Here is a 19,893-nt window from a genome sequence, read left to right on the forward strand (position 1 = left end):
AACAATTCACTTTAGGAAACATTGACATACAAATTTTCTTTGAAAATTAATAGTTCATCTTCACCCCAGACGGCGCACATAAGTTGATAGTAGTGACATCTGTTGAGATATGTTCCAACTATTTCCGAAATGAGCTTCAGATTTACTGTTGTAGGTGGCCTTCTACAAGGCACTAGTTTTAAATGCATGGGGCAGGTGTACCTCCAGTACAAGTATAATTGTTTAGTTTCTGCAGAGCTTAAATTTAAGGGAAGTTAGGGAGAGATGCCGCACTTTCTCAAAAAATCAAAAAAAAATCTTAAAATGAATTTTCATACATTTGTTTTTTACCCGCACATTACATTCATTCATTACCTATACATAAACGTCCATCTAACACCTGTCCAATATTTCACTCTAACGTTATAGTGACAATACATCAATAACCTACTCCACTGAAATGTATCACCACTGAGGAGAGTTGCCGCATTGTCATTTTTGTTTCCTAACATTCTCTTCTCCTCCACAGTTAATACGAAGTTGTTTGTAGAGTGTGCATGTTTCATGCAACCACTTGAGACATTTGCTGCGTTGAATCCAGTCACTCTTTGAAGCTGTTCGGTAGTAGTTTTCCCAACACTCCGTGCAGTTGTTGATGTCTTGGTCCAATGTGAGATTTAGTACCGCACTGTCGTTATTCTTTGCTTTCTAGACTGAGGCCGCTATCTCACCATCAAATAGCTCATCAATTGTAATTAAGTAGGCTGAGAGGATCTCGAACCAGCCCTCAAATCAGGTAAAAACCACTTACCTGGCCGGGAATCGAGCCCGGGGCCTCCGCGTAAGAGGCAAGCACGCTACCCCTACACCGTGCGGCCGGTTTATTTAGGATACAGTACAATAACATATGAAGAAAATGGGCATGTAAACCTTGGTAATCATTCTGCAAGATGCAGCATCTCTCCTTCGAAATGACATGGCATCTTTCCTGAATTTGAAGGAGAGATGCCGCAGTCGGTAAGCACAAAGGGCCTGTTTTGTTCGAGGATTCCTTTGTCTGAATTGAGAAGAATAACATCCTCAGATATCACATTAAACAATACATGATATTTATACCTAGCGATTGCAGTGTTGTAATGTGGTCATCTTACCTTCTTAGAATGTTTTCACACCAACTGACAAGGCAAAAATGTTCCACTCCCATACGTATCCACAGCACTCGAGCAACTGGCTTGCTAGCAAGCTGAGTGAGCATCAGGGATGGAGGCATACAAGCTGCGAAGTTGGTGGAGCTATCTGATGGCATAGTAGTGAACAATGGCTTCTGCAGCATCTCTCCTGAACTTCCCATATATTGATAAAGAAGTGGCATGTAAGATATACTGAGGTGTATATACAGTGAAACCTCAATAACACATTTTCCTGCTTAGCACGTTGTAAATTCAAAGTCCTGGTTCTCATTGCATTAAATCTACTGTATATAAAAATACCTCACTTATTGCATCACAAATTTTTGCTATTACCGCTTTGTACAATCACGTTTTGCTAGCCCTGAAAATGTTACTTGTCATCCCTTGTGAAAGGAACGTGATATCCAACTCGGGTAAGAGCCATCGCCACAGTTGCAAGATTATAGAAAGAGGTCTTCAAATCCCAAACTTCACAGGATAAGTTGCACACTTGGGGAGCAAGCCGTTCGCCTCAGGAGTCACGAATGTTCAATTTTGCTTGCCGGTTAGCAGCGAGATTGCTAAATAATACAGTGAGTCTATTTGTGCTTGTATTCCACATTCCATTCAGAAGTAAGTGTATTTTGTGTTGAGTGGTACAATGAAGTGTAACTAATATTTGTTGTATGATACATCTGGATTAGGAACATAATAGTGTGAAATTGACTAGTGTGGTGCATATTTGTCTTGCGATAGCCTAGTTATGGATACAGAAAAAGTTGTGAAATTCCTTACTAATGACGACAAAATTAAAATCTGTCATAAAGAGGAATGGCATCTGCACCTGAAAGCGCGTAGAGGTCGCGAATGTTGAACTCCCACTTTCGAGTTTAGACTCAATCACTCAAGTTGGTAGAAGTTTATTCAAAATGGCGGCCAAAGTAATTCCTCCTAGTCGCACATGTTCGAGTGTAACCTCTAATTCATTGTCTAAGAGTGTGACCAGAAAATAAAGTGCTAAGCAAGCAACAGCGACATAAAGTGATACAGTTGAAGGACATAATGTCTCAAACTTTTGTAAATAACGGTTCTTTTCAGAACCACTCAACAATAGACACTGGATCTTCAGTCTGTATTTTCCAACTAAATATTGAAAGCTTAAGTCGTGCCAAGTGTGAATATCTTAGAAAACAGCTGAACAACCTTGGCATTGATATCGTCAACATTCAGGACACACACTACAGATGAACAGGACTTTGATAGAAGAGGACAAATATTGGGCTATACCCTAGTCGACGCTTTGCACCATCAGCAGTATGGGGTTGCCACCTATGCCAAATCCAGTCTTACAGGAGTTCAAGTTGTTGAGTCAAGTGTAAAGGATCTCATTTTCGCTATAGTAATACAGGTTAATAACGTAACAGTTATTAATGTGTATAAGCCCCTAGCATCAGATGGTCTCCTAGCATTTTGCCAACATTCAGCCATCTCTGCGTTTACACTGGAGATTTCAACAGCCATCATACTAACTGGCAATATGACACAGTTGATGAAGATGGTGAGGCATTAACTCAGTGGGCTGAAATATCCAAACTGCACCTAGTTTTTTGATGCGAAAAACAAGGGCACTTTCCATTATGCAGGAGAAGAGACTACAACCCCGACCTAACATTTGTGTCCAAGGATTGCTTTGATCAACCTCTCAGTATTACACGTACAATATTATCAAGTTTCCCAAACAGCCAGCATCGATCAGTCCTGTTGGAAGCAGGTATGAAGATACCCCTGGTGACCTCAGTACCTTTACCCAGGTGGAATTTTAATCATGGAAACTGGGATAAATTCTCTAAAGATCTTGATCAGAAGCTGTGTGATATAAATCTAGAACCAACTGCCAGTAACTATGATGACTTCGTCAGCTTAGTCATTTCAGCTGCCAAATCGAACATGAGGTTTAAGAAAATATTATGTGCCCGCTTGGAATCCGGAAAGTGAGGCTCTGTATGAAGAATATCAAACAACAGGCAGCCATGAAGTAGGTTCACAGCTTCTACGGACATTAAACAAGAATAGGAGAGAAAAGAGGGAAGCAACGGTGAAAGACATGGACTTTGCAAAATCGAGCAGAAAAGCTTGGAGAGTCTTAAATCGACTTACTGGAAAACATTATTCTAAAAAGCAGTGCACTAACTTGAGCCCAGATGCCATTGCAAATAGAATGGTTGAAGTCACACGAAAACTGTGAAACGTAAGCTCACCAAGCTCAAACTTGGAACAAAGAAGAATGAGGAACTGTCAACACCATTCTCTGTTCAGGAAGTTGAAGCTGCTATCAAAATGCAGAAAACCGGTAAGGCTGCTGGCCCAGATAATATCTACAACAAATTCCTTCAAAATATGGGTCCACATAGTATAAAGTGGATCACTTCTCTTTTTACCTACATCCTTCAGACTAACAACCTGCCAAAGCAGTTCAGACCATCAAAGGTGATCGTCCTTCTTAGAACTGGAAAGTCGGAGCAGAGACCTGAAAACTATCGCCCAATAGCACTTCTCAGTTGCATTTATAAACTCTTGGAACGAGTCCTCCTCACCACTTACTAAAGCTGTAATCCCCCCCAGAGCAAGCTGGTTTCAGAAGAAATTGTAGCTGTACTGATCTAGTTTTGTCTCTTACCACTCACATCAAGGCAGGCTTCCAAAAGAAGTTAAAATCAACACCTGACAAATGCATATGATACTGTCTGGCGACATGGACTAATCCTTAAAGTGTCGAAAGTAATTCCCTGCTTGAAAATTGCAAACCTAATTTCCATCATGCTCTGTGAGAGAGAATTTATAGTAATCCTAGGTGATTCTAAAAGTCTCAAAAGAAAATTAAATACAGTAACGATCTGCCACAGAGATCAGTATTGGCCCCACCTCTACATCCATGACTTACCATCAACTACAGCTACTATGTTCATCTATGAAGATGACATTGCACTAGTAGCTCAAAGCAGAAATTTTGAGGATGGAGAAAGCATTCTTTCAGCAGACTTGGTTAAAATAGCAACATTCTTCAAGTCTTGGCGTTTGATCCCAAGTGCTTCTAAGACCGAGGTTTCACCTTTCCATCTCAGCAACTGACTCCCAAACTATGAGCCATCTGTTTTATTCTTTGGTGAAAAACTAAAGTACAACCCGTTCCCGAAATATCTAGGAGTCCCACTGGACAGAACTCTGAGCTAAAAGGAACACCTCACCAAGCTCTCTCACAAAATCACTACAAGGAAGAACATCCTGCTCAAGCTTTGTGGCAGTTCCTGGGGAGACTCGGCTGACTGCTCACGATTAACAGGTATCAGGCTTGTCTATTCTGCAGCGGGATACTGTGCCCCGGTATGGCTGGAAAGTGCACATGTGCATAAAGTGGATACTATGCGCTGCATAACTGGTACTGTAAAGTCCAGACCTCGCCAGTGGTTACCCGTACTTAGTCATATTCCACTAGCCCACCTGAGGAGAAAGGAAGCCCTGCTGAGAGAAGCAAAGAAGATTTTGTCATCTCCCTCATACCAGTTCACCAGGAATTTGTTACCCATCACCACAACGACTTCGATCTGGGAGACCAGCAAGTGTACTGGCCGACCGACTCTTGAAGGATAATTTTAATCTAAACCAGAGCTGGCGGGATGAGTGGTCAGTTTTAACATCTGGAACAAATGCTCACGACCTAAATCCAACTCAGAAAATGAAGGGATTCGGCCTCCCAAGGAAACTATGGTGTCGCCCCAACAGACTGAGAACTGGGCATGGACACTGCAATTTCTTATGCCATAAGTGGGGTTGGATGGATTCTCCAAGGTGTGAATGCAGTGAAGAGGATCAGACCATGGGCCATGTCACCTTGTGCTACCCTCTTCATGCCTACTTTTGTCAAGTTGTTTCATTTTCAGGTGGTTTCTAAATTTACTTATTCAGAAATTAGTTTCAACAAACTGAAGAACTTCAAAGTTAGAAAATGATACAAATTAGCAAGGAAGAAAGCAAAGAGAGCTCTTGCAAAAGCCTTTATGAAGATCTAGGTACCAAACAGGGAGAAAGAAAATCATTGGGATTGCACTAGAGACAGAAAGGGAAGACAAGATGTATATCAGGTAAACATGATAAAAACAGGCAAGGACAGGATACTGACCATAAGGTACATAGACTGCATTGACACAGTAATTAACACGTTGAGTGCCAGACCGATTTTCAAAGGATTGCCGTCTAGTGCCGTGAGCTAATAACATCGAGTTACTCTCTGGTGCCAAAACGTTCACAGGCTTAACCAAGCAAATGATCGCTGAAATGAGGATGTATTTATGATATATTAGGTTAACTTATTATATATATTAGGTAAAATATTGCAACCCCATATGGGGTCATATTATTTATTTATTTATTTATCGTGTCAGAAGTACAAAGTATTGGTCATTACGAAGTGTACACGTACACGCGCACGCGCACCCATATGGGGTCGTACTAATACAGTAGTTACTGCCCCGACACTCGGTCATACTTACATTTTCCTTTGCAGGGACACGTTATATGCTGTTGATTATGACAGATGTGTTCGCTTGTTAATATTGGAGCCCTAGAAATGTACGATCCCCCATTTTAGGCCATGAAATGTTTGTAAATGACGATCTTCCGATTTTAGGTTAGGAAATTTTCGTATAGAATGTAGTTATATAAAGTAGTGAAAATCATGTGAATTTGTTAAATTAGGATGTAACAGAATATTATTATAAGGACAATTAGTAGTTACGTAATACTGAACAAGTACATAATTTTGCTTGTATAACTTTTAATTTGAGTAAGAGAACCTAGCAGCGATGATTGTGCAAAATGGGAAACCAGTGACTACTGTATATTGTTGAAGACGGTCATAATTGTTGCAACAGCTGGCTTGGAAACTCGGAGTACAGTGGTGATGTGTATGCTGAAGACAGTAGATCATCAATGTGGATGAACATGCGAGATCGATGGTTGTTCTGTACTGGGTTGAAAATCACTGTAACTGTATACTTCGTCTACATCATCATTGTCCGACTTGCTCGATACCGGTATATCGGCCAGACTATCTGCACTAAGTCTTTTACTGCTCGATTTACTCGTAACGACTTAAAAGAGAAAATGAAACTCACCACACTGCACACTTACATAAACAATCCGTGCACAAGATAGACAATGACCTTGTCACCCTACAAAACACTCTTGACGTACCCATATGGGGTCGCGCCAAATCAGGAATTCAGGAATGGAACGTGGACTATGAACGTACTTAAATAGACGACCAACAGATGGCAGGAAGGGACTTTATACAGCTTCAAAACACATACTTACTGCGCACCCAAATGGGTTCGTACAGTTCTCGATTTAGAACGAACGTACGACCCCATATGGGGACGTGAAGTTCTCTCATGTACCCAAATGGGGTCGCTTGGCACTCAACGTGTTAAAATTGACAGACTTCTGGTGAAACTTACGACCTGACTTTTCACTCCATTTACCTTCATACCATTATCTGCTGTCCATCTCACAACTTTGTCCAGATCTTTTTTGCACTTGTTCACAATCCTGTAACTTAATTACTCTATTGATGGTTATGAATTTCATGTTTTTGGTCCGTATTGAACTGAGAATAATATATAAGTAATAATAATAACAACGTAAACGTTTCCACCTTTTCAATACTACAATATATTCACAAAATTACAAATTACACGGTACTAGTTTCGACCCATCTAGGGGTCATCATCAGCCGTATTGGAGCAAAGATCATTTGTGGCGAAATCCTAAGAAAATGTTATTTTAAAGAATAACAAGTGAAAAGAGATGTTATGGTAATAGTTAATAGTACAAGGAATATACATACTAAGAGGTTTTTAACAAAGAATAAAGTATAAAGGATAATCAATAAACACAAACATCGTCCAAAAACTACCCTCAAAAAAGAAATAACCAAACCTCTAACATTTTCCACCTTCACGTTCAACAATGATATCTACAAGTTAACCAACATCTTTAAGAAACAAGGCGTTAAAATAGCCTTCAAAACCAACAATAAGAACATGAATGTTTTATACAATACTTCACACATCAACAAGACCAGCAGTTTTTTAAAATCAGGAGTTTATAGGATCAAATGTACCACCTGTAAAAAAACCTACATCGGGCAAACCGGGAGAAACTTCATTATCAGATACCACGAGCACACTAACGCAATAAAATACAACAGGTTTTCAGCCATCGGCCAACACATGCAAGATTATAACCATAATTTTACCAATATTGAACAAGACATGGACATCCTCGTATTAGCAAACAAGGGCCCTTTACTCAACATAATGGAAAATTACTACATACACCTAGACCAATACTTTAATACCAGTCACAATCTCAATGAAATCTCAGAGAAACCCAACATACTCTTCGATCTATTTATCACTTTCCTCAGAAACAATAATGCAGCCAACCTAAACTCAATCCTAAATTTAATCAGAGGTACTTTTCCAAGACAGTTACACTTTCTCCCGCACCCTTCAGCCCCACCTTAAGCCCTCTTCCTAAGCCATATTTCATTTCAATACAAGAACTTACTGATTTCCATGATTATAATTTTTACAACACCCCATTTATACTTTATTCTTTGTTAAAAACCTCTTAGTATGTATATTCCTTGTATTATTAACTATTACCATAACATCTCTTTTCACTTGTTATTCTTTAAAATAACATTTTCTTAGGATTTCGCCACAAATGATCTTTGCTCCAATACGGCTGATGATGACCCCTAGATGGGTCGAAACTAGTACCGTGTAATTTGTAATTTTGTGAATATATTGTAGTATTGAAAAGGTGGAAACGTTTACGTTGTTATTATTATTACTTATATATTAATTACTCTATACAGTAAAATATCATTGGCAAAAAAGCATATCTGTGATTCCAATTCTTTACTCACATCACTACCTTGTGGAACCCCCTCTTAATAATTATGGATCAGATAATTTTCCTACTCCAAATCTATAAGTTCTTTTTTCTATAAATTTAGTCAGCCAATATCTCTTACTTTCATCAGCGGTCTCGCCTGATCTACCCTATTAAAAGCCTATGATAGGTCAACAGCTATACAGTTTGACCTTCTGAATCTAAAATATCTGCTATATCTTGCTAGAATCCTACATGCTCAGTCTCACAGGAATACCCTTTCGTAAGCTCAAACTGCCTTCTATCAAACCAGTTAGTAATTTTGCAATCACGTCTAATAATATAATAAAAAATAATACTTTCCCGGGCCTTACATGCAACATGTGTCAACTTGACTGGCCTATAATCATCTATTTTATGTTTATCACCCTTTCTTTTGTACAATGGGGTTACTATAGCAACTCTCTGTTCATTTGGTAAAGCTCTTTCAAGCAAACAGTTATCAAATAAGTACTTTAGATATGGCACTATTGCCTTTCATTTATCCCCAGAAATCTTATCAATTCCAGCTGTTTTTATAGTTTGTATCTCTATTATAATAGGTACATTTCAGTTTTGCTAGTATTAGTCACCTCCTCTGCGTGGACATGATCCATATGTCACACACTTTTTCCTGCCTTCAGTCCTTGTCAGTCCTCGACGAGCTACACCAGGAGGGAGGGCCATCTTGACAGATATTCTGTCTTGCTGCGAGGAGAAATCTGGATAGTTAGTTGTTTTGTTTGCTAATGGATTAACATTGCACTAGATGCACAAGAAAGGCAAAAATCATAGTTCCTCTATATCCATTTCTTTTCAGGTTGGAAAGAATAGAAAAAAGTGACTGGATTGGCAGAAATGAAGAGCACTCTTTTAGCACTCCCAAGGCAACTGGAGCTAGTTACTGATGATTGTGATTATGATGATGATCATGAATTCATCAGTGCCAGAATATGTCTTGTAGAGAAATCAGGCCAAAATGCTTTTTGTTGAAATAACTTGAAATATTTTTTCGACATGTTGACTGTTAAGGAGGTGTGAAAGAAGAGGTATTAATAATAGCTAATGTGAAAGACATTGAGAAACTGTGCCTAGGGCAGCCAGGAACTGAAACTGTACCTCTGTGTCTAGCTATGCATTTTTGCTTTTAGAGAATGGCAGGCTGGAGTGCTGTGTGATGGAAGAATAAATGTCCAACTATAAGTGTGCTGTGTGACCTACAGTGATATGTGGAGTAGAGGCTGGAGGTCCTGCTTCGAGGATGAATCATAAGAACAGTGAATCTCCTCTTCCCACCATCTTTCTATCATCACTTTGGTCTAACCCTCCCTGCTCCTCCACTCCTTGCAGCTATCTCCCCCTTGGTCTTCCTCCTGAGATTCTGCCTTCCATTCCCATCTTCTACTCTCTTCATGTGCCCGTACCATCTAAGCCATCTTTTCCTGCAACAATTCCACTTGTGTTAGTTCTTTAATTTTATTTCTTATCTCTCTTTTTCTTTTTGTTTCTCCTTTCTACTTCTCCAAAATGTCATTGCACTCACCTTCCCTTTATTACTCAAGTTTCTGGAACTAATGTCAGTATTGGGATATAATATGGTTGGTATGCCACTCTTTTGCTGTTTTTTTTTAATGACATCTTTACTCTAACTACACAAAGCCACTCAAATTTGTAAGGAATGTTTCTGATTGTCTCCCCTGCTCACTTATTTCCTTATGTATTAAGCTGCCTAGGTACTCGAAGATCTCTACGTTCCTCAATTGTTCCCCACCAACTGTTACGCCAGCTGTTGGCCTATCCTTCTTCCTGGTTGTAAACACCATCACAAAATTCTTTACACTAAATTTCGTACCATATCCTTGTACTATTTCCTCCCATGCATCTAACTGCTCGCTATTTCCCCACACCATCAAATTGTCTGCAAACAATATTGCTTTCATCTTTTCTTCCTCAATTTCCTCTGCCCGTCTCATCATTACATTGCCCATTACTATAACGAAAAGTAATGGTGAGACTGCACTTCCTTGTTTCTAAACCATTATTCTCTTCTCTCTCCTACTTTCACACAACTTGCACTCCCTTGCTGCATCTTCTTTACTTTCTTTATGGTATGGTTCCCATCTCCTTTGCTTTCCAGGGCCTTCTATATCGTGTTCCTCCATACATGATCACATGCCTTTCCAATCTCCAAAATGGCCATCCATAGATATCCATATTCAAAATACCATTGTTGAGGGTGTCTTATGGTCTGAAGCCTTACTGTTGTTTTCTCAGCTCTCCTTCTCCTTTAGCCCAAATCCGTGTCCAGAACTGTTTTAAAAACAGTGACACATTAGAGTGACTACCGGTACTAGATTGTTTTTACTCTCCATTCTGCTTCCTTCTTATAATAATTGCATGTGGTTACTGCAATTCCGATGAGGGTGGGCAGCATTTGCCATGTACGGGAAACTGCATGTTATTGCAGTGGGTGATCTTGTTGTGTGTGGTGTATGAGTTGCAGGGATGTTGGGGACAGCATAAATACTCAGTCCCTGAGCCAAGGGAATTAACCATTTATGGTTAAAATTCCAACCCGGGTGGGAATCAAACCCAGGGCCCTCTGAACCCAATACCACTATGCTGACCATTCAGCCAAGGAGCTGAACACTTCATTTCTTGAAGAAACTTACAATATTCACATAATGTGCAGGAATGAAAATCGTGCAGAGAAGAGTGCTTGGACTGGAAGTGGAAGTGGGGGAAATAACCCGCCAGAACTTGTCCCTGTATAGATGGGGAGGAGGGAATATCTCTGGCTATGGGTCTGCGAGAAAACTTACCACAAATATTTGCTGATCCTTGTTTCTATACCATGTACTGAGGCCTCTTGTCAACAATTTGAAAAAGAGGGAGATCTCCTGTTGTAATCTTCTTCGCCTGCAGTTGTTTACACAAAGAATCAAAGTCACTCTCTGTACAGCAAAGAAAGCCCTGTAATAAGAGATACATCCAATAAGATATTTCAGTGTGATAATTTAAGTAATTTCTTATCACAGATACATATTCTAATTTGAAGCTGCCTCTGTGGATCCGTGGTAGAGTGTCGGCCTCCGGATCCCAAGATAGCTGGTTCGGATTTTTGAAGGGCGGAAAAAAGTCCATTCGATGCTCCATGTCGTACGATGTCGGCACGTAAAAGATCTCTGGTGACACATTTGGTGTTTACCCGACAAAATTCATTAAATCTCAGCCATAGACCCCCAAGAGAGATCCTGTTTACTCTGTCTGCCATCTAGTGGGCGTAGAGTAAAACGGAACGTCGAAATTGACGAGCAGACAGCCAGATGGCGTCAAATCGAAATGTTTGCACACGGTAGCTGAGGCCATACGATAAAAAAAAAATTCTAATTTGATTGATTTTTGAAATCTATAATTGCTGAAGTTTGTGGATGAAGTGGACAGTGCAGTATGATATGTCAGTAAAAATGAAATGGTGTAGGCTTTTAGTGCCGGGAGTGTCCGAGGACAAGTTCGGCTCGTCAGATGCAGGTCCTTTGATTTGACGCCCGTAGGCGACCTGCACGTCGTGATGAGGATGAAATGATGATGAAGATGACACATACAGCCAGCCCCTGTGCCAGCGAAATTAACCAATTATGGTTAAAATTCCCGACCCTGCCAGGAATCGCACCCGGGACCCCTGTGACCAAAGGCCAGCACGCTAACCATTTAGCCATGGAGCCGGGCGATATGTCAGTGTTATTGCTAAATGGATGCCAGGCTGAGTAGTTCAGCTCAAGTCTGGTAGTATTTATTGAAGGTGCACAACTTGTCCCTGCATAGATGGGGGAAAGATGCAGAAGAAGTGGAAATATCTCTGGCTATGGGTCTGTGAGAAAACTTATCACTAATGTTTGCTGCTCCTTGTTTCTATGTCCTGTACTGATACCTCTTGTCAACTGGACTCATCTATGGACTCAACACAAATATTGGTCATTTTGGACATATTCTTGTTCACCCCTTCTCAACCTCCATGCCGACAGTGGATGAACTTGGACTTAAATGACATCCAAATTGTCATTGTTTACCTCCACGACCCCAGAAACTACGGACTGTGAATTAATATTGGTCCTTTTTATTATTTTTATATTTCACCCAGTCCAACCCTATCCCTAAGGCTGCTACTTGTGTCTTACACCCTACAGTCGTGTGTACTAAATTTAGTTGAAAGTTATCCTGGAACATACAAACATACATCCAAAATCTTAGCCATTTCGGGCATACTTTTTCATCTCTCCTGAACCCTCATACTGATGGAGATGAAATCTAGACTTAAATGGCATTCTGAGTGTCACTATTCAACTGCAACCAGAAAACTATGGATTCAATATTAACATTAGTCACTTTCAATTATTTTTACATGTCACCCCTCCTCACCCCTGCCCCAATGGATGCTAGGGGTGTATTACACCACAGTATTTTTTTTTCATACAGTAAGTCATATGTGTGCGAAGTGTACAAAAGTTCGGATGGAGGTATACTGGAACATACATCCATAATCTCGGTCATTTTGGCCATTCTCTTTCAACACTTCTCAACCTCCATATTGATAGCTGCTGAAGTATGATTTAACCATCCAGAGTGTCACAGCTTAACTCGGCTACCTCGTGAACAATGTATTCAACATTAATGTCTGACATTTTCATTTACTTTTATATTTTACCCCAGCCCCTTTCTTGGTCATTTTGTAAACTTTGTTTTTAACCTTTTCTCACCCCCTATGCAAAAGGAGGCTGACCTTGAACTTGTAAAAAATTCGGAATGTCACTATTCATCTCAGCAACCTCAAAAAGAATGGATTCAACACTATTTTCGATTATTTTTATATCTCACCTACTCCCAACTCTGCAAATAACCTCACTCCTTGTGGGTGGGGTTAACTTCCAATAAGTAACCAGAGGAAACCTGACCCCTACAGTATGTAGGGCTGGTTGAAATAACCAATACAACCCGTGGACCAACAGGTAGCCCAATTCCTGGGGGTTTTAAAATACTGGGACACCCTCTCTCCAGGGGTCATAAATATGGAGGGCCCTTGCCCTGGGTTAAGGGTGAAGACCTCAACGGCATCTACGGTGGAGAAGATGGACTTCGGTATGGTGGAGATGGCGGAAGAGGCAACCCATTCTTCTGGGGTGTACAGATGGAACCTACTGCCTTGTAGGACAAGGAAGGCATCCTCAAAGGCTAAGGGAGTAAACCCTGAAAGAAAATCCTCTTATGCGTTAGGCCTAGCAAGTCAGCAGGAGAGTACTGACTGCAGTCGCTTTCAAAAAGAAAGAGAGCCTTGGAAAGAAGATTATAGACTGGACTGACATGTCCTCTCATACAATTGTAAAGTATGATGACTGTAAGGCTGATGACATACAATGTTCTGAAAGGAAACCCCAAATAAAAAAGAGACCCAAATACCGAATTGGAACTATGAACATTCTATCATTAACTGGAAAAGTAGAAGAACTCCTAGACATAATGGATAGAAGAAAAATATCAATATTGGGATTAAGTGAGACCAAATGGAAAGAGATTGGAAGTAAGATACTTCATGGAGGATATAAATTATACTGGAGTGGACAGGAGAAGGTAGCGAAAAATAGTGTTGGATTCTTAATTAACTAAGGGAATGATGCTACAGCTGAAGTTATCTGCAAAAGTGATAGAATCATTAAAATGTTCATGAAACTGGAGAACACTAAGTACACCGTCATACAAGTGTATGCCCCACAGACAGGCTGCAGTGAGGAAGACAAAGAGAAATTTCGGCAAGACCTGGAAGATACAGTTAATGAGGAAATTATTATTATTATTATTATTATTATTATTATTATTATTATTATTATTATTATTATTATTATTATTATTATTATTATTATACGGCACGATGTCGGGTGCTGGAATCCAGGGTGACTCTGTGGATTTGAATTCAGCATCTATGGAACATGGCCACAATATCACGGACGTGGAGCGCACGCATGATACATGCAATAGTAGTATTGAGCAGAATGCGAAAACGAATTTGAGGCCTGATATTACTCAACAGATTATGGAGGATATGTTAAAAGAGGAAGAACAACTGGAAATTGCCAGGGGCCTTTTGAAAATTATTCTTGCAATTCAGCAGAAAAATATGAAGATGGAAATTCAGCAAGGTTTAAAGAAATTGGAGGAAGCCCTAGATGCGGGATCTACGCATAGAAAAGCTTGGAAAGCAACTAGAGCATTAATGCTAAAGGATTTGCCCGTTCAAGGGAAAGTAGAACAGAGCACCACAAACAGAAATGCAGAACAGGATAAATGGGAAACAGCGTTATCCAAGAAGAAGAAGAGGGAACAGAGGCAGAAGAAGACAGATGAAGATGAAGGTACTCAACCTGAATCAGTACCGGTATCTGAAACTGTTAAAAAGAACGAGCAACGGAAACGTTCAACTATAAGAAGCCGCCCTGAAGCCGTACTTATTAAACCGATGAATGGCAAGACTTTTGCAGATATTGTGAAGGATATCCGCAGTAAGGTGGAGCCGGAAGATAGTGGCGCTGGTATTAGATCGATCAGGAAAACTGTATCTGGAGCGGTTCTTCTTGAATTTAATAAGGCCACGGAAAAGGAGAATAGAGAAAATTTTAATAGAGCACTTAAAGGTGCTCTTGGTCACGATGGCGAAGTAAAGGTTTTGACGCCTAGAACTACATTGGAAATTCGGGATATGGACTGTACCATCACTATTTCCGAAGTAGAGGAGACTGTAAGACGAGAATTAGAAAATCCTAATCAAGAATTGAAGGTCTCAATCACAAATCCGAACAGCAGGGGACAAAAGATCGCCATTGTGGAGATAGAAGATAGCGAGGCACGAAAGCTGTTAGACATAGGCAAAATTAAAGTAGGCTGGCTATACTGCGGAGTAAGACGGTGGGCTGTAGTTCCTCGATGCTTTAGATGTCTGTCATATGGGCATCAAGCACGAAACTGTAAAGGATTGGACAGAAGTAAACTCTGCTTTAAGTGCGGGGAAGCTGGTCACAAGGCAGTAGGATGCAAAACGAGTCCACGATGCATAATTTGCACAGATATAGGCGTTGAAGAGTCAAAACGACATCATGCTCTTGGCTCAGGAAAATGTATTGTGTTTCGTGAAGCACTGGAAAAGGCCAAAGAGCAGTGGTGAATGGTACAGATCCTTCAAGCCAATATACACAGGAGTCTAACTGCCAATGATCTATTGACGCAGATGACCTATGAGATAGGAGCAGACATCTTGATTCTTAGCGAACAATATCAAGACAGAGATCAACCAGGCTGGTTTTCAGACAATCTAGGGACAGCTGCGATATGGGTGCCAGACCTTGGAAAATATTCAGTTATAAAACAAGGATGCGGGGATGGGTTTGTCTGGGTTCAAGTTGAGAAGGTAATTTTTGTCAGCTGTTATTTTACCCCGAATGAGGCTATTTCTGACTTCCAGACAAAACTAGATGGGCTTGAAGATACTCTGCAAGGGATGAACACTACTAACCTAGTTGTTGCTGGTGATTTTAATGCTCAAGCAGTTGAATGGAACATGCCTCAAACAGATGGCTGCCAGATTGGGATTAATGGTTATCAATGTTGGTAATGTGACAACCTTTCGGCGACCAGGATGTCAGGGAACTATACCAGACGTAACCTTCGCTTCTGAAAACATTGCGTCTAGGATAACTGAATGGCGAGTAATTGAAGAATATACTGGAAGCGATCACCAGTATATCACTTTTCGTGTACTTCAAGAGACTCCGCATCTAAGGATTACCACGCGCAAGCCAGAAAGATGGAACATAGCTACTATGGATAGAGAAAAATTTCATGAAGTAATACTAAATGGAATGGACTCTATGCCGGATACATGTCACGGAGGCAATAGAAGCATAATTGCTAATAAATGCGTGGAACACACCATGAGACTCCTTCAGCAAGCATGTGACGCATCAATGACCAGAATCAAACAACGGAGAGGAAAGCGTCCAGCATATTGGTGGAATGAAGAAATTGCTGAGTTGAGGAAACAATGCCTGCGACTCAGACGAAGGACACAAAGAGCACGACATAACGATGAAGCTCTCTCAGTAGAGTATAAGACTATGAAGAAAAGACTGCGAAATACAATTAAAAAGAGTAAAGCCGACAAGTGGTGGGAAATGTCTAAGGAAGTGGATGAAAATCTATGGGGATTAGGGTATAAAATCGTTATGAAGAAATTTGGGATGCTGTCAAGCCCTATCATGGATCCACGCACAATGGAAGAAATAGTACACACACTATTCCCTGATCATGCAGAGAGGATTGATGATGAGGCCGAGAAAGAACTAGTTAGTGTGCCACCTTTTACAACTGAAGAACTGATAACAGCAATTAATTCCCTTAGAAATAAGAAAGCCCCTGGACCAGATGGTATTCCAGCAGAAATACTAAAGGTGGCAGTCGAATTGTGTCCTCAACTGCTGTTGAGAATGTATAACCATTGTTTGAAAGCGGGAATTTTCAGCTTTCGTTGGAAGATAGCTAGACTGGTTCTGATTAGTAAAGGGAAAACTGGGGGTTACAGACCTCTATGTATGCTGGACACTGCTGGGAAAGGTTTAGAGAAGCTATTACAACCGAGAATACTAGCAGCAGTCCGATTAGCTGGCGACCTATCTGACCAACAACATGGATTTCGCAGAGGCCACTCAACTCTAGATGCCGTGAAAGAAGTGGTGAAGACAGCAGAACGAGCTCAAATGGGTAATCATTACTCTAGAATGCTGACGCTTCTTGTGACTCTAGATGTTAAAAATGCTTTCAACTCGGCAAGATGGAGTGATATTTTGGAAGCTCTAAAAAAAACTTTCAAGGTACCAGAATATCTCATGTATATACTGCGAGACTATTTGAAAGACCGTACATTGTTATACGACACGGAAGATGGTCAGAGAAGAAAACGGCTCACAGCTGGTGCAGCGCAAGGCTCAATTCTCGGACCACACCTTTGGAATATCATGTATGATGGTTTGTTACAGCTGGAGATGCCAGAAGATGTAAAACTTGTGGGTTATGCTGATGATGTGGCTGCTGTGATAGTAACTCGTAACCTAGAGCTGGCTCAATTTAAATTGAATCAGGTGATGCGACGTGTCAAAGAATGGATGATAAATCACAAGTTAGAACTCGCAGATCATAAAACGGAAATTATCCTCCTGACGAGGAAAGGGATTAATACTGTTGTACCTATGCAGATCGGGCAGATAGCCATCGAAACAACTAGGAGCACAAAATATCTTGGTGTAACGCTTGATACTAAGCTTACATATTGGGACCACATCCAACGGGTAACAGATAAGGCGGCAAAAACCATGACTGCACTTAGTAGACTCATGGGAAATATCAAAGGGCCGAAATCTAGTAAAAGGCGGCTTCTCATGTCGACTGTTCAATCGATACTGAATCGTTAAAAATTGCGAAATATCGGAAAAGAATTGCGGCTGTACAACGGAGAGCAGCTTTACGAATTGCTTGCGCATATCGTACAGTATCAGAACCTGCGATTCTAGTAGTAGCAGCAGTAGCTCCTATTGACTTATTGGCCTTCGAAAGACAAGAAATTTGGCTCACACAAGAAGAGCTAGGAAGGAAAAGGCCAAAGGCTTTGGCTCTTAGTCGCAGAATGCAATGATGGCAAACAAGATGGGAAGATGATTTTAGAGGAAAATGGACTAAAAGATTGATACCTTCTCTGGGCGTATGGGTTGGCCGAAACCATGGTGAGGTGAACTACTATCTCACACAGTTCTTGACAGGTCATGGATACTTCCGAAAATTTCTTCATAGACTAGGGCTAGCAACTAGTTCGGCGTGCATATACTGCGGTGATATCGATGACGTATTACATACTTTCTTTGTGTGTGTTCATTGGCTGCCGCAAAGAAGATGCTTAGAAGTTATGCAGGGAGAAATGACGCCAGAAGAGATCGTGTCAGTAATGCTACGAAGTCAAGAATCTTGGGACCAGGTGGCAGTTTACGTAGAAAATATTCTGCGTCAGAAGAAGAAGGACATGGATGATTACGACAGACAGTAAAGCAGAAGAAGGAAGATGAAGCACAAGATGCATTAAGCACGACATCCGTCCTGAAGTAATGCGAGAGCGGTTTCCGGGGCGGAGATAAACGTTGTGGGAAAAGGGAGTGTGGTTTTTAGTGGGTAAGAATCTCCACACACTTGTTGAGTGCGGACCCTCACAAGCGTCTTATGAAAGATTTTCCACACTCCCTCGCAAAAAAAAGAAAAAAAATTATTATTATTATTATTATTATTATTAAGGCGTCTGTACTCCAGAGGAGAGGCCTCATTATCACCTCACTGGATCACATCCAGAGTTGTAATTTGGGACCTAGTCCCACACAGGTGACACCTTGACAGTCAACCATGGAAGGTCTTTTAAGGAATACTCCACCGGCTGAACCAAGAGTTCAGAGAAGGCAGCATTCGGATACGGTGGGCTGCCACCTGAAAGATACCGTGAAGTCGGAGGCACGGAAATACCCCAGTACTACATACACGAATGAGACAAAATCAAGAATCAAACCAAAACAGATAACATACTTCTCTACACACAACATAAACTCACTCATGCAAACCGGTAAACTAAAAGTGATCACCGACATAATGGACCAACACAAAATTCTTATCATGGGATTACAGGAAATTAGAAACACTGACCAGGATGCCTTGGAATCTCAAGGGTACAGACTTTATAAAGGTATACCCGGGAAGAGAGTGATGAAGAATGTCCCACAATTTGGAACAGGATTTTTGGTCAGCCTTAAAATAATAAACTCAGTTCAAGAATTCAGATCACAGTCTCCACGACTCTCAACGCTCACCTTAAAGGCATCTAATAAAATCTATACTATAATAAATGCCCATGCTCCCACTAATGATAAAAACAACTCCTCAAAAGACCAGGAGGAAACAGGAGAATTTTGGGACCTATTGGACCAGACCATAGATAACATCCCCAAACACCATATAAAATTATTAATAGGCGACTTCAACGCTCAACTAGGCAGAGAAAGAAAATACCGTGACATCATCGGAAAATGGCCAGCACACAAGAAAACAAATAAAAATGGAGAGAGACTAGTTGACCTGTGTAGAAACCATAATTTAATCTCAAAATCTACATGTTTTAAGAGGAAACCTCAAAAACTCAAAACATGGAAACACCCTGACTACACTAAAGGAGAATGGCAACTGGACCACGTCTGCATGGACAAATACCACCACAAAGAGATCTATAACGTCAGAGTCCTCCGAGGAATAGACACAGGTTCAGATCACTACGTAGTTAAAATTAAAATTAAACTCACTCCCCAGAGGAGACAACAAAAGCAAGCCCTTAAAACTAAAAGAAAAATAGATCCTACCCAGCTAATCAACAACAAAAATTACCAGAAAGCAACTGAAAAAATAAAAATCACAGACAAACTTGAAGACTTAGTACACAACCTTAAACAAATTGCAGAAGACCTAGCTCCAATTAAACCACGTAAAAAACACCAATGGTGGAACAGTGAATGTGATGAAACAGTGGAGAAAAGACATCAGGCATGGCTATTACATCAGTCCCAAAAGACAGAAATATCCTATCAAAAGCTAGTAAAACAGAGAAAAGAAACTACCCAAGTCTTAA

The 19,893-nt window shown here is 40.5% G+C and overlaps 1 protein-coding gene across 1 annotated transcript in view; it reads right to left on the bottom strand.

Moving 5' to 3' along the window:
• The window catches only part of LOC136876862 (cysteine protease ATG4B), a 197,328-nt gene that overhangs the window by 10,390 nt on the left and 167,045 nt on the right, over positions 1-19,893 (bottom strand). The window contains exon 8 of the mRNA XM_067150621.2: positions 10,967-11,117. Coding sequence (XP_067006722.2) covers positions 10,992-11,117 — 126 coding nt within the window. The 3' untranslated portion in view covers positions 10,967-10,991. The remainder of the gene's footprint in view (positions 1-10,966; positions 11,118-19,893) is intronic.

Source organism: Anabrus simplex, chromosome 7, assembly GCF_040414725.1.
Source record: "Anabrus simplex isolate iqAnaSimp1 chromosome 7, ASM4041472v1, whole genome shotgun sequence".
Taxonomy (NCBI): Eukaryota; Metazoa; Arthropoda; class Insecta; order Orthoptera; family Tettigoniidae; genus Anabrus; species Anabrus simplex.